General features: G+C 44.8%; 1 protein-coding gene across 4 annotated transcripts in view; it reads right to left on the bottom strand.

Annotated features, from left to right (window-relative positions):
* Positions 1-15,722, bottom strand: part of LOC100753562 (protein DDI1 homolog 2) — a 39,236-nt gene that overhangs the window by 21,120 nt on the left and 2,394 nt on the right. For all 4 annotated transcript variants that reach the window (XM_035439434.1, XM_027399942.2, XM_027399943.2 and 1 more), the window contains exons 2-4: positions 8,648-8,777; positions 3,614-3,850; positions 1,599-1,725 (exon numbers count right to left, since the gene is read on the bottom strand). In XM_035439434.1, coding sequence (XP_035295325.1) covers positions 1,599-1,725; positions 3,614-3,850; positions 8,648-8,777 — 494 coding nt within the window. The remainder of the gene's footprint in view (positions 1-1,598; positions 1,726-3,613; positions 3,851-8,647; positions 8,778-15,722) is intronic.

The raw sequence follows: 15,722 nt of genomic DNA, 5'->3' as shown, positions 1-15,722 counted from the left end.
TGGTGCATACATGGACACACACACCACTAAAATTAAGACAAATATTTACTACACATGGTGGCACATAGAGGCAGGTAGATCTCTGAGTTCAAGGCTAACCAGGGCTACACAGTAAGACCTTGTCTCAAAACAACAAAACTCAATGAACCAAACAACCAAAACCAAACAAGCAGACAAACACAAAGAGCTTCAGGGCAGCCCCAGATGCACAGGAGTGTCAGGGCAGTATGGGTGGTCTGGGAATCTGGTAATCTGCTTTCCTCACTTGGCCCAGCTTCCTTTATCCCGCCCCGTAGGAAACAGCCTTTTTGGATTTGCTATACTCCACTTCCAGGGTTTGTCTGTGATGCCTCCCCACCCGCTTCCCAGGATGAACACAACTATGCTTGAAATCAATGTCAGACTTCCTTACAGCAAGGTAACCTAGTAAGAACACAAATGGTTTACTTCTCTGGGCAGACTCAGCTAGTTAAGCTATGGCCATAGGCCCTCACTAATATCTGATTAAAGCGTGACTGCAGAGGCCTACAGTCCCAATTAGTGGGGAGGCTGAGGCAGGACATTAAATTCAAGGCCAGCTTGCCAATTTAGTGAGATCCTGTCTTAAAATAAAAGGTAAAAGCAGAGCTGAGGATGTGACTCACTGGCAGAACACATGCCTAACTGTGTAAGAGGAGGGGAAAAAAATCAACACCTGATACAATTAATGAGAACACTTAGCCAACAGAACAGGGACAAATAGCTTAGGGCTTTCAATTAGTTCTGGAATTGATCTGTGTTTCTTTCATTTCGAGTTTAGTCACAGTGTCAGAGATGCGGACTGGTAATAAAGGGCTAGTCAAGGGGGTACGAATGCATGAGGTCCCCAGCATAGGCCTAAGGGTGGGGAGAGCCTCTAAGTGATTAGTAAAGCAAGCAACTAAGGTAACTATAGCCCCGACCCTACTTAGGGTAACAGGAACATCGTTAGATTGCTCCTCGTGGGTTTGGGGAGCAGGTGGCCATTTTATTCAGACAGTATCTTGCCTGTGACTGGCAATGTGGTCAGCACTGTCATTAGCTCATCTCTGTACTTGTTTGGGCTCCACTCTTGAAGACGCTGACTCAAAGAAGGTTGAAGCACCTGCTGCTTGGAAAGCTTCCTGCATGCGCTACGACAGCCCCAGCAGAGAGCCAGGGAAGCACAGCAGGAAGAAGACAGGGAACTGACAAGACTCCACTTGTGCCGAGCTCTCTAATCCAATCACCTCCAAGATCTGATTTAATCAGGACTGAAATTCCCCTTCATAGGCAATCTATGAACCTCAGCAGACAGGGTTTCTCCTCAGTTTTTGTCCTGGGGTCACCTACCTAGCATGACGGTGCTGTTCTGTCTGCTAATCAGGAAGTGCTCACAAATTTGAGAGCAGAGAGTCATTAAGTATTTTCCAAATACTGGATCAAAAAGTGAGGACAATGAAGGAGAGAGTTACGTAAGCAGACTGAGGTTATATTCTCAACCTAGATGGAGACAGGGAAGCTGCCTGCAAGCAGACGACTACTTAATGCCTGATGACCTGGACGCAAGTGAGCTTGCTCATTAGGTAGATGGAGCTTACCTTATATCTTCTTCTATCTTTGCCTGAGCTTCCAGATCAAAGGGGTCAGCAGAAAATAGACGAATTCTTTCTTGTTCTCTTCGAGCTCGGTCCTGTTGCTGCTCTACCAGGACCCGAGAGAATCTCTCTACAAAAACAAAGGATGACATAGTCAGCTCTACATTTTCTTTCTTTCTTTTGGTTTTTACAGACAAGGTTTCTCTGTGTAGCCCTGGATGTCCTGGAACTCACTCTGTAGACTAGACTGGCCTCAAACTCAGAGATCTACCTGCTTCTGCCTTCCCAATGCTGGCAATAATAATAATAATTACTATTACTATAGTATTACTATTACTATAATAATAATATTATTATAATTATTATTAATTATTATTTCGGTTTTTCGAGACGGGATTTCTCTATGGAGCTTTGGAGCCTATCCTGGCACTTGCTCTGGAGACCAGGCTGGCCTCAAACTCACAGAGATCTGCCTGCCTCTGCCTCCCGAGTGCTGGGATTAAAGGCATGCACCACCAACGCCTGGCTTGGGAATCATTATTTTAAAAATGTTTCTATTTCAGCCTAGCAGTGGTGGTGCATGATTTCATCCCAACACTCAGAGAGCAGATGCAGGCTGATCTGAGTTTCAGGCCAGCCTGGTCTGTAGAACAAGCTCCAGGACAGTCACAGCTACACAGTGAAATCCTGCCTTGAAAAACCAAAATAAACAAATGATTGAATAAAACAAGAGGAAACCTCAACACCAAAGAGTGTACTCTATGGTTCCAAATATATAAAGTTTGAAAATAGGCAAAACAAAGCAATGATTATCACAACAGTGCTAGCCAATTCAAGAGGAAACCGAATAGATGGAACACAATGGAACTTTCTAGCTAAGAGATGGCTTCAGTGAGTAATGTACTTAACTTGCAAGCACAAGGACCTAAGTTTGAAACCCAAAACCCACATAAAACTGCTAGAAATGGTGACGTATATTGGTATTCAAGTGGCTGGGAAGCAGAGACAAGAGGCTCCTTGTGGCCTGCTTGCCAGCCAGCCTCGCCTAACTGCTGAAAACCAGGGAGAAACTGACCCTCCCACACAGGAGGTGGATGGCATTCTTGAGGTTGCCCCATGGTCTATACATGCAACCCCACTTAAAAAGAGCAAACAACAAGCTGGGTATGGTGGCACATGCATTTAATGCCAAAGCTCAGGAGGTAAAGGCGCTTGTGAATCAGTCTGATTATCTGAATTCAATCCCTGGCTCCCTAAAGAGGGCAAGAGAGAACCAGCTCTTGGGAGCTGTTTCCTACTATGGCTATGGTGTGGGCTGCGAAGCCTACTATACAAGATGAAACCTGAGTTCATACCCCCATAGCCCATGTGAAAGCCGGTGCACACATCCACCTGCCAGCTTCTATGGCGAGAGACTCCCCAGAAGCTCATAAACCAGCTAGCCTGCTGCACACAGCGCTGTGACAGACAGCAGAGGCCCTACTCTCAAAAACAAGGCAGAAGATGAGGACTGACAACCAAGGTTGTCCTTGACCCCCAAATGCCAGCTGTGGCTGCATATGGAGGTACACAAACAAAATTTAACCTCCCCACCCCAATTCAGGGCTTTTCGTGTAAGCCCTCGCTGTCCTGGAGCTAGTTCTGTACACCAGGCTGGCCTTGAACTCACAAATATCCACCTGCCTCTGCCTCCAGAGTGCTGGGATTGAAAGTATACACCTGGCCAAAATTTAAAAAATGTAAAAAGAAGCTGGGTGTAGTAGCACTTGTCTTTAATCACAGTACTCTGGAGGCAGAGGCCCAGGTGGATGAAGAGGCCAACCCAAGGATCAAGATGATTTCAATAAATACGAACATTATTGCCAATTAACCCAGTCTTTGAGATTACATTAATTCACCTCTCATCAACAAGTCGCCTGTTCAAGAATCAGAGAAGACAGCCAGCCAATGGACTGAAACAGTTGCCTGGGTCTTGAACATCTGTTCTGGCACAACTACTGACACACAAGTGAGCTTACCGAGATCTCCACTGAGCAGAGCTTCTGCCAAGGGTGGGTTACGCTCCTTCAGCAAGGACAGCTCATGCGGGTTGGCCAGCAGCATGTCTCGGAGCAGGGCTGGGTTGTCTAAGCCTTGAGGAGATGCTGCTATTTCCCCAGGAGATGAGTGCTGAGACTGTGCTCTGGGCAGCTGGCGCTGTTGGGGGTTTGATGTGCCAGGCACAGCTATGCTACTGAAGTCAATCCGGGGTAAGCCTGTTGAGATCAATTAATCAAGTTTACCCAAATGCTGCACACCATAAAAACAAGTGTTGAAGGAAACAACAAAACAGTCATTCGTCACAGAGAACAGCAGCAAGTGGTAACTGTAAACACTCTGTCTTTCCTCTTGTTCATCCTCCAAGAGTAAATAAATAGGAAAGAATATGAGAGGGGAAGGGCTCACTGGAGAGACAGCTCAGAGGTTAAGACACTGGCTGTTCTTGCAGAGGACCAGGGTTCAGTTACCAGCACCGACAAGATGGCTCAAGATGACCCGGGAGTGCCCCATATCCTCCCTTGACCTCCGGGAGGTCAGGCACACACATGGCGTACATACATGTATGCAGGCAAAACATTCATACACATAAATCTTTTTATTATTCTTAAAAAACTAAAAGAACCGGCATGGTGGCGTATGCCTTTAATCCTAGCACTCGGGAGGCAGGGGCTGGTGGATCTCTGTGAATTTGAGGCCAGTCTGGTCTACAGAGTGAGTTCTACGACAGCCAGGGCTACATAGAGACCCTGTCTTGAAAAGCCAAAATAAATAAACAAACAAACAAATAAATAATCAATTAAAAAAAAAGAATTCAGTATCAGGCAACAATGGTAATAATTCCAAATTTGGAGTCTTTAAAATGTTCCAGAACAAATAAAGGTTTTATTTAAAAATTTTAGCTGGATGTAGTGATGCATGTCTTTAACCCCAGTAGTTGAATTCCAGGCCAGCCTGGCCTAAAAACTTAGCTCCACGTTAACCAAGGCTCTATAGTTAAGACACTGTCTCCAAAATAAAAAAAAGAAAAAAATTTAAATTACATTTATTCAATTTGTATTGGGGGAGGGAATAGGATGTGAAGTCAGAGGGCAACTTCTAAGAGTTTTTTTCCTCGAACCATGTGAGCTTTTGTGTCAAACTCAGGTGGTCAGGCCTGGCAGCAAGGACACCTTACCCACTGAGCCATCTCTCTGGCCCCTTACTTATGCTTTAGAGCTGAGATGTGGTGTAGCTGACAGAACAGCTGCCCAGCCAAAGCCAAAGCCAAAGCCCCGGTCTGCTCCCAGCACAACATAAACTATGTGTGCTGTGCATCTGTAACCCAGGTTCTCAGGAGGTCAGTGAGAGGGCTACAAGTTCAAGGTAAATTTTTGGCCACCTTGGGGATATATGAGACTCTGTCTCGAGCAAACAAACAAATTATACCTGTCTAAGTAACTTTAATTGCCTAATTCGAGATATGGCTCTTGCAAAACAATTTTATTGAGCTACCCATAGTGGTGCAGGCTTTTAATCCCAGCACTCAGGAAGCAGAGGTAAGTTTATCTTGGTGAGTCTGGGGCAAGCCTGGCCTATATATCGAATCCTAGGACAGCGAGGGCCATATAAAGAAACCCTGTCTCAAAAAATAATTCAATTAAAAAATTTATTTGCCATTACTGGGTAGACATGATGTATGTGTGGGCATGTGTCTCAATGCACACCTGTTGTCTTAGTCACTGTTCTATTGCTGTGAAGAGACACTATGACCATGAGAATTCTCTCTCTCTCTCTCTCTCTCTGTCTCTCTGTCTCTCTGTCTCTCTCTCTCTCTCTCTCTCTCTTTTCGAGACAGGGTTTTTCTGTGTAGCTTTGGAACCTATCCTGGCACTCGCTCTGGAGACCAGGCTGGCCTTGAATTCACAGAGACCCAGCTGCCTCTGCCTCCCGAGTGCTGGGATTAAAGGCATGCGCCACCAACGCCCTACTGACCATGAGAACTCTTACAAAAGAAAAGTTATTGTAGGCTTGCTTTATACCATCAGAGGTTTAGTTCATTATCATGTCAGCCAGCATGTGGCACGTTGGAGCAGTAGTTGAGAGCTACATCTTGATCCATAAGCACAGAGGAGGAGCTCTGGGCTTATCATGGGCTTCCTCCAAAAGGTCACAACTCCTAATCCTTTCAAATAATTCTACTCCCTTGCTAAGCATTCCAATATGAGCCTATGGTGGCCATTTGTATTCAAACCAGCACACTTAATCAGTTATTTTCTGCCACCTTCACACAGATAACATACATACATACATACATACATACATACATACATATATATATATATATATATATATATGTTCCAGGACAGCCTCCAAAACCACAGAGAAACCCTGTCTGGAACCCCTCCCCTGACAAAAAAAGCTAGAAGAGCTGGGCATGGTGGGTTCTGGGATTCAAACTCGGGTTGCCAGGCTCGCACAGGAAGCACCCTTACTCTCTGAGACCCATCTTACTGGCCCTACATGATTCTTTTTGTTTTTCAAAACAGGGTTTGCTTTGGAGCCTCTCCTGGCACTCACTCTGTAGAATAGGCTGGTGGTCCTGTGATTGAAACCAGGTCCTCGGGAAGAACAGCCATTGTTCTCAACTACTGAGCCATCTATCTAGCCCCTATTGAAAAGTCCTGACATGTCCTGACACTTGGGGTAAAAAAAAAAAAAACAAAACCAAACCCAAAAAACTGTATGTATCAAGTGAACAGCATATGCACATCATGTCAATTCCCGCACAACTAAGCACTGGATGCGTAAGTCTGAGGAGGTTTTTCTACCTCTTTGAATTTACAGTTTCATCTGTGCATCCCAGACATATGTGGTCCTGGGCAGTGGGTGGGCATAACTGTTTCACAGAACCGAAGAACTGAAGAACAGTTTTTCATTCCAGGTTCTGGATTGTTCTAGAGCTTCAGTCTTCACACAGGATCCCACACAATGTATGACTCCACTGCCATGAAATGCCCAGAACAGTAAACAGAGCTAGAAAGGGGAAACAGCGAATGGCTATTAGGGGTTCACATAATGAATGAACTAAACAGGGACTAAAACTGCACAGCCCTGTGTGAGCACATCCACAGCCACTGAATTTTATCCTCTACATGGGTGAATCCTATGGTAAGTGGATTTTATCTCAATAAATCTGTAAAGTAAAAGAAAGACACTAGCTATGGTAGCTTATGCCTGCAATCCCAGCATGCTAGAGGCTGAAACAAGAGGACTGGGGACTTGAGGAGAGCCCGTCTCCAAAAGAGAGGCAAACTAAAATAAACTAGAGCCAAAATGAGACAATGGCCTTGAAAAAAAAATCCACATTACATTCAACCCTAAAGGTTACTTAATGGCAAACCCTGTCCTGAGTCTGGGACTATCCTGAAGCCTCTGTACATCAACTACAAAAAGGGAAAGCTTACACTCCTGTATAAGGTTTCAGCCTCATATGTGGGGTCAACTAGTCACTGTCTAAAACAGAGGACAGTTGCCAGCCAGTGTGTGTGGTGAGAAGGGTCATACAGGACAAAACATTTAAACAATGGAAGGACGAGTGATGGACAGGCTCCCTGAGGATCTGTGGTCTCTAACACCATGGAGGGCTGGGCCCTCTGCAGCTGGAGAGACTCACCTCAACATCCATTCCATCTTGCCAGTCCACTACTCACGCCATAATTCTGAAGGACATATACCCTCCCCACACAGCAACCTACTTGCCATGTTGTCTACATAGAAACAGCAGGAAAAAAAACAAAAACAAAAACATACAAACCAAAACAAAACAAAATACAGCAACTCTCTAGTACCAACCACCTCAAAGTCCCTGAAGAAAGATCTGTTTTTCACTGACTGGTAAACTCGAACTGCTATTCTTCCTAAAGCAGAAGCCCAAGGGACTTTGTCTCATAGTCTGAACAAAGTACTGTGCTCCACACTGTAGTCTATTGTCACCTAACACACCTATCAACCTACTATCATAAACTTTAAAGCAGGAGACCTGGAGGCTAAATATATACCTGAAGAATTTCATCAAAATATGGCAGGCAGCAGGGGAAAAAAAAAAAAAAAAGGCACATTTCATCACGCAGTTAGTTCTACATCAGGACTTGGAAACTCTGAGTCATGAGCCCCTCTGAGGAGCTAAAGGAAGCTATTGGCCCTCTGAGCATGAAGCACATGTGTGCTCGCTCCCACACAGTCCTGCATATTTCAAAGACACAGGAACCTCCTAAACCTAAATGCAGGCTCCAGAGGACCAACACCTAGCCTGGCTGGATGTGTGGGTGCATGCCTGTAATTCTAGCCCTCAGGAGGCTGGAGGTCAGTTTGGGTCATACAGACCACTTTGGGTTAGAAACCCTGTCTTTAAAACAAAACAAAAAGCCAGGGGATCTGGAACATTAGCTTAGTGGTTAAGAGTAATTTCTAATGGCTCCCAGCACACATGTACGGTAGTTTGTAACTAACTTTAATTCCAGTTGCAGAGGGGCTCTGAAACCTCTCATCTCTGTGGGCATTTGCACTCATGTGAACAACCCCCCCCCCCCACAAACACACAAAACCCCAGTTCCAGAAGATCTGACACCCTCTTCTGGCCTCCACAGGAACTGCATGCACACAGCACACATACAAAGAGGCAAAATATTCATACATATACATCATTAAGCTTTTGTAATGTGCCTTTCTGGCACAGTAAGACTAATAGCAATGTCAGGGAGAGACCAAAACCTGGTGCTCCAACCATTTAAATCTGCCAAGTTTGGAATAACAGAAAAAGTACCATTTCAGACACTTTTTACTTACTAGCTATGTGACTCTGATGACATCAATTAAGCCTGAGTTTCATCTCTTGATTAATTATGACACCTACCTTACTAAAGAGGAGACTGACTAGAAAGCCAACGACCTGCCCAAGGTTATGCAGCAGGCAGCCAGTCTATGCCCCTTAGCCTGACATTTGTTAATTAAAAGGCCATGTGTATTGGGCTTACTTGAGAACTGAACTGGAGGGCGAGGGTCTGCATTCTCCTTCTGCCGTAAAATCACAACATCCCCATCTTTCAAGCCGTAGGAAGCCAGCGATCTGTGGTTGTCTGTGAGAGGTCTTTCTGCGTAGACAATCTGCAAGGGAAGGTGGAGTGGGTTAAAGGATGGAGAAGCAACATGGTACCACTTTTCCTCTCCACCATGTTCCCTGCTCAAGACCCTCCCATTGATTCCCATCCTGCCTGTCTCCTACTAGCCCCAAAGGGTTTGGCTGACGGTCACCTCTGAGCTCACCCTACTGCTGTCCCAAGGAGACAGACACACATCATCCTCCCCTCAGGCATCCGTTTCTTTCTCTACTCAAGGACCATTCCTTCTCCTGTGATTTTGTTTAGGTGTCTGATCGAGTATTAACCTCAGTACTCTTCCCTAGAGCCACAGGTAAAGCATGCTCTGGGCCCATCCCTAACAACACAATAGTTAGTTCCTCCTCACCTAACATGCTCATCTTGCTGTGCTCCTTAGTCTTTTCTGTGGAGCAATGATTTTGTCCAGATGCCTATCACAGATGCTTATGACAAAGCCTGTTATGTAGAATGCCCAGAAATCTGCTTAAGTAAAGGATGGGTGATTCACAGAGTAAGAAATTTAGCTTTCATTCTGAGCAGTCAGGGAAACAGGGATGGCATATTCTGAGTATGTCTGCTACAAAGCAATTGACGCGTGCATTTAGCTAGGCATGTTGGCACAAACCTGTAATTCCAAAACTGGGAGGCCAAGGCAGAAGAACCACCTCAAGGACCAGGCCAGCCAGGACTACAGTGAGATGGTGTCTCAAAATACCCCTCAAAACTAAAACCCACTATACATGTAACAACAGTCATTATAAAATAGGCCATGAATGGGTGTGTGTGTGTGTGGGGGGGGGACTGATACAAACACAGCACTCAAAGATCAAGGTCTCAAAAAATAAGTAAACAAATTTAAAAGTTTAAAAAACAAAACATATGCCAGGCATTGGTGGCACACGCCTTTAATCCCAGCACTCGGGAGGCAGAGGCAGCTGGTTCTCTGTGAGTTCGAGGCCAGCCTGGTCTCCAGATCGAGAGCCAGGATAGGCTCCAAAGCTACACAGAGAAAACCTATCTCAGGGAGGGAGGGGAACCCAAAACATATTTTAAAAAATTGGAGAAAATGATAATAAAGAAATTCAGAGTCAAGAGTGGTGGCGCACACCTTTAATCCCAACACCTGGCAGGCAGAGGCAGCTGGATCTCTGAGTTCGAGGCCAGCTTGGTCTACAAAGCAAGTTTCAGGACAGCCAAGGCTATTATTATACAGAAAAAAACTTATCTTGAAAAACAAAAACGAAAAGAAATTCAGGATTGTGTTTTTTCAACTGAAAACAAACCACAACCATAGTAATCACCCGGATTAGAGTAAGTATAGTAAGTGGTGAGCTTGCACACCTGCAGTCTTTCTCTTTTATCATCCCCAAGTTTTACTGCTCTTGTGTTTACGAGGGAGAAATAAATAGGAAAGAAAAACATCTTGAGCTGAGTCCTACAACAGAAATACTTCCTATGGATCAACACAAAAGCAGAGTGTCCTGTGAGGGGAAGAACAGAACACACAAGAGCACACTGCACTTCGTCACAGAGGGTGGAGACCATCCCTATGTTATCAAGTTCTCCACAGGACACACTGGGGCTTGGCACAGCTGGCTCCCCAAGCTGGCTCCCTAAGTGTTTGCTCTGAGCCACAAACTAACTGAGCAACCTGAGCTGGGTACTAACTCAGCCAGAAACTCTGGGAGGGGCCTGTCACTCGGTGGGCCAGGAGTCAAATTTCTTGTGTCAAGCAGGCCACCAGGATTGATCACAGCAGATGTCCCTTCCAGTTCTTTTTCCATGCTTTTTGGGGCTGAACCAGGGCCTTGTACCTGCTAGGCAACTTCTACCACCAGCTTCCCTAGCCTGTCCATAAGCTCTCTTGCAGAGCTCTTGGGCACAAAACAGACAAACATCATTTACATTGGCCATTCTGAGCATTTGCTGTCATTTGGCTTGAAAGTTTTTCGTGACATAGGCAAGAAACCCTCCAAAATCAAATCCTGCAGCCAAGAAAACAGAACTTGTTCTGTCCAATTTTACAAGTTTCATACACGACTAAAAATGACTGTAACCTCCGGGTGTTGGTGGCGCACGCCTTTAATGCCAGCACTCGGGAGGCAGAGGCAGGTGGATCTCTGTGAGTTCCAGGCCAGCCTGGTCTACAGAGGGAGTGCCAGGATAGGCTCCAAAACTACCCAGAGAAACCCTGTCTGGGGAAAAACAAAACAAAAACGATTATAACCATCCCTGCTACCTCGCCAAGGCACTTATAAGTGCAGACTTGAGACTTAAAGGAGCTAGGAGACAACAGACAGACAGTGGAAGGAGAGCTCTGCTCTACTACATATAATGTGTGGGGTGAGTGGGAAACAACCATAAACCAGGGTCACAGGCTGAGGTGTACTGGTAGCATCAACACAACTAAGCCACTGTGATGAGGTCACCAATAGCCCGTGGCCTGCTCTAGCATCTCAGGTTCAGTGAGTCAGCTGCAATGTTTTTAAAGACACATGACTGTCTCCCAAGGCAGACACACTTACTAGAAAATGGATTCATTTATAAAGAACCAAACTCAGGAAGATGAGAACAATTTAAGTGAGGGCATCTTCCTGGCAGGGAAGAGCTCAGCACAAGACTACTGAATTCTCTTCAGTGAAACTCTACTGGGCTAACATGCCAAGTTCCCATTCTCCCACTTAACCCTCACAGTCTCACTGTCTCAATTATTTTAACAGGGATCACTTGTCATTTTATGGAACAGAAGACAGAGGCCACATAGGTATTAAGAGAACTGACTCTGGCCTGGAGGTGATTACACACGCCTTTAATCCCAGCACTCTGCAGGCAGGGGCAGGCGGATCTCTGAGTTCAAGGCCAGCAAGTGAGTTCCAGGACAGGGCTACGCAGAGAAACCCTGTCAAAAGAGAGAGAGAGAGAGAACTGACACTGGTGTTCTATGTGCTTGGTGTTAAAATACATTCTTTCCCAGCACTCCAAAGCAGCCCTAGGAACTGGTTTCTAAGTCAGCCTTCACCACTAAGGATCTATACCTCACTGCCTGCCTGCTTGCTATGTGAAGCCCCTGGTTTAACTCTGAATATGGGAGTATGGAGCACACACACAAGTGTCCTTATTGTAAACATCAAGTGACACTGGAGCTGGGGGTGTAGGTCAATGTTGCAGCATTGAGAAGGACAGAACAAGGTGTGTGTGTGGGGGGGGCACTGCAATGTCTAGTGTCTGTTTTCATTCTTTTCTTTTTCTTTTTGGAGACAGGGTTTCTCTGTGAAACAGTCCTGGCTGTCCTGGAACTCACTCTGTAGACCAGGCTGGTCTTGAACTCATGGAGATCTGCCTGCCTCTGCCTTCTGAGTGCTGGGATTAAAGGAGTGCGTCACCACCACCCGGCTGTCTGGTGTCTTCTTATTTGGCCTATTTTTTTATTTTTGTATGTACATGAACATTTTACGTCCATGCAATATGTATATCACTTGCATGCCAGGTGCCTGTGGAGACCAGAAGAGTGTCTGTTTTTCTAAATTGTAATTACAAATGTTTGTGAGCCACCATGTGGGTGCTAGGGACTGCACCCAGCCCTCTGCTAGAGCAGCCTGTGCTATATTGCTGAGCCATCTCTCCAGCCCAGTTTCTCATTTTTAAAAGGATGGCAACAGAAGCCAAGAGTGGTAGCGTTCACCTTTAATCCAAGACTGGGGAGGCAGAGACAGGCAGAGGATTAGTTAATCCACAGGTTAGGCCAGAGCCCCATGATGAAATAAATTGTCTCTGAAAACCACCATCGTAGACACATCTGGAGATGTGCTTCACTAATCCCCTAGGAAGCCTAAATCAGTTGTGCTGACAACAAAATTACACTGGGTAGAGAGCAAATATCCACAGGAGACAAAACCAGCAGGTAACCAGGACGTGGAGACTGCAATCCCAGGGTAAGGAAGGGGGGCTGGGGCTATTGAAAGAAAGGCAGTTATTTTGTATCTTAAGTACTTGAGTAAGCCACCCACTACAGGCCAGGCATGATGGTACAGCCTGTAATCCCAGCACTTGGGAAGCAAAGGCAGGAGGAGACGAGCAGCCCCACAAACAAACCTGTATGATTTTCCAACCCAACAGGAACATGACTAGACCAAAGACTTCAAGTCACCATCAGCCAAACAAACGCAGTCTGTGATGGCACTGGTGCTGAAGCTCTCCACCAATCTGTCACCCACCTCAAAAACTAATATGGAAAGCCTGAGCCCTGCCAGTCAGAAGAGTGTACAACACAAGTCTACACTTGAGGTGTAAATCTGCAGAACTGGCGCAGCAGTTAGTACTCACACAAAGCAAGCGTCAGAATCTCACTCTAAACCAACACCTAGCAACAGGCTCAGTAATACAGCTCCAAAACCTTTAAGTATGACACCAAATGTTTTCTGGTCTCTGAAAGAGAGCCTTCAATTAATGGGGGTGAGGTGCTATGTCACTTATGTTTGCTTTGTTTTTGACAGTGCTGAAAACTGAATGTGTATTAGGCAAGCCCTCTACCAGAGATATCCCCAACCAGTAGATTTTTTTTTTTTTTTTTAAACAAGGTCTCATGACTTCCTATGCAGACCAGGCTAGTCTAGAACTCACACATCCACCTGTGTCTACCTCTCAAGTGCTGCGATTAAAGGTGTGTACCACTATGCTCAGCACCCCAACAAGAACTTCTGGTTTTGGGGGCTGGAGAGATGGCTCAGAGGTTAAGAGCACTGGCTGATCTTCCAGAGGACCTGAGTTCAATTCCCAGCAACCACATGGTGGCTCACAACCATCCAAAATGAGATCAAGCATACAAAATTTTTTTTTTTTTTTTTTTTTTTTGAGACAGGTTCTCACTATATAGCCTTAGCTGGCCTGAAACCCACAATGGAGACCAGGCTGGCCTTGAACTGTGAGTCTCAAATAACAACAAACTAACACCCCACTGCAGTTACCTCTGGGTTTGAGGAATAAGTGAGTGGTTGCATTCTTTTATTTTTTTTTTCTGCATTTATAGTCTTTCTATCATGACTATTCAGCATTTACCAGGGAAAGGGGGAAGGAGGGAGAGAAGGGGAAGGAAGGGGAAGGAGAGAGGGAGAGAGAGAGAGAGAGAGAGAGAGAGAGAGAGAATTACTTAAGGAAATAAACATACCAAAAGTAGCCATAATAGAAACTTTCAGTTTCCATGGTTTAAAATAGCATTTTTGTAAACCATACACAGGCTGTGTGAAAAGTGGCATTTCCAGGGTCACAATTACTATTGTTAGCTGCCACTTAAACCAGCCTTTCACTGAGGGTCCTTCCATTCTGTACAGGCTTTTACTCCATGCCCCCTACAGAAGTAAATTAGTTTAAAAAATATCAAGACAATTTAACGTGAATTAAGTTCTGCTGTTTGAAGTCGGCCCAGCCAAGCCTGCATCAAAGCATCACCCTGAGCCTGTCTGGCTGCCCAGCCCACACTTGCACTTGCTTAATCACAGTACAAGTGGAGATGGTTTCTATTCTAAATTTATTGTCATTGCATTAGAACTACTATAATCAGACTAGAGCTGTTAGGAAAATTAACACCTTTTCCAAGTGTCTCATGCACAAATGATGCTGATGAAAGATGGAGTTCCAAGCCAGTGCTCCCTGGAGGAGATAGACATGCAAGACAATTCAAGGGTATAGGTACAGTAGGAGAATTTTATTTCTATTTACTTTTTAATGTTTTTTAGAACTTAGACTTACTTATGTGTACTTTGCCTACAAGTACATATGTGTACTATGTGCATGCCTAGTGCCCACAGAGGTCTGAAGAGGGTGTAGGATCCCATGGAACTAGAGTACGAGTGGTTGTGAGCCACCGTGTGGGTGCTGGGTATCAAACCTCTGTCAGAACAAGTGCTCTTGATTGTTAGCTGTCTCTCAAATCCCACTTTCATTCATTCCAGTTTATCCCTTTTAGGGGTAGTGGAAGGTTGAGACAGGGTTTCTCTGTGTATCCCTGGCTGTCCTGGAACTTGATCTGTAGATCAGACTGGCCTCAAACTCAGAAATCCACCTGCCTCTGCCAACCAAACTCTGGGATTAAAGGTGTGGGCCAACCCTCTCTAAGTTATCCTTGAGTTCTATTCTACATGTTTATAATATACATTATTACTTAATGTGTGTATATATATACATATATATATGTATATATATATATATATATAATGTAACCTATGTATAGTATATGCACACATGTAACTCCTATGTACCATAAAACAGAGTATGTACAGTGTGTATAGCATACAAAACAGCCATTTATGTAATTTATGTGTAAGGTACTATGAGCATGATCTGAAACACTTTACTTATGGAGAGATACAGTACTTATAACATGAGCATAATACATTTAGAACAGAAACCATTTCCACCTGTACCCATGATTAAAGTGGGCCATGCTCTATCTCAGGGCAAGTGGGGCTCAGTAGCCAAGCACAGCTGTGTAAAATTCATACGTTTGGACACCAGTGGCATGGAGTCAGAAACAGGTGAAGGAATGAGGACGGAAAAAACTAAAACCCAATGAAATAGACTGAAAGAAATCTGAGAGGAAGGGAAAAGTCAGAAAAACTGGTTGGGGAGCTCAAATAAGAAATGACTGGGGAAAAACAAACAAACAAACAAAAAAAACACGAAAATGTTTACTTTTATGATCCAAGGAAAGGAAGTGACTCAAGTGTCTGATGTGGATCCTGTTCCTGCCCGAGGGGGGGGGGGCTAGCCAATATACTAGACTAGACAAGCGACCCCCGGAGCACTTAAAAATCAGCTCTTAAAATAGTCACTATGTTGTCAGGTTACAGAGAGCCAACAGCACTAACTTGAAAAACAAGGTGCTGCTTACAGCTATTTAATACAGGCTTATTTGGGTTGGGAAGAAAGTAAATACCAAATGTCCATGCCAGCAGTG

Source organism: Cricetulus griseus, chromosome 2 (assembly GCF_003668045.3).
Source record: "Cricetulus griseus strain 17A/GY chromosome 2, alternate assembly CriGri-PICRH-1.0, whole genome shotgun sequence".
NCBI classification, from domain to species: domain Eukaryota; kingdom Metazoa; phylum Chordata; class Mammalia; order Rodentia; family Cricetidae; genus Cricetulus; species Cricetulus griseus.
Note: the sequence above shows the minus strand (reverse complement) of the source record. Positions and strands in the feature narration are given on the sequence as shown.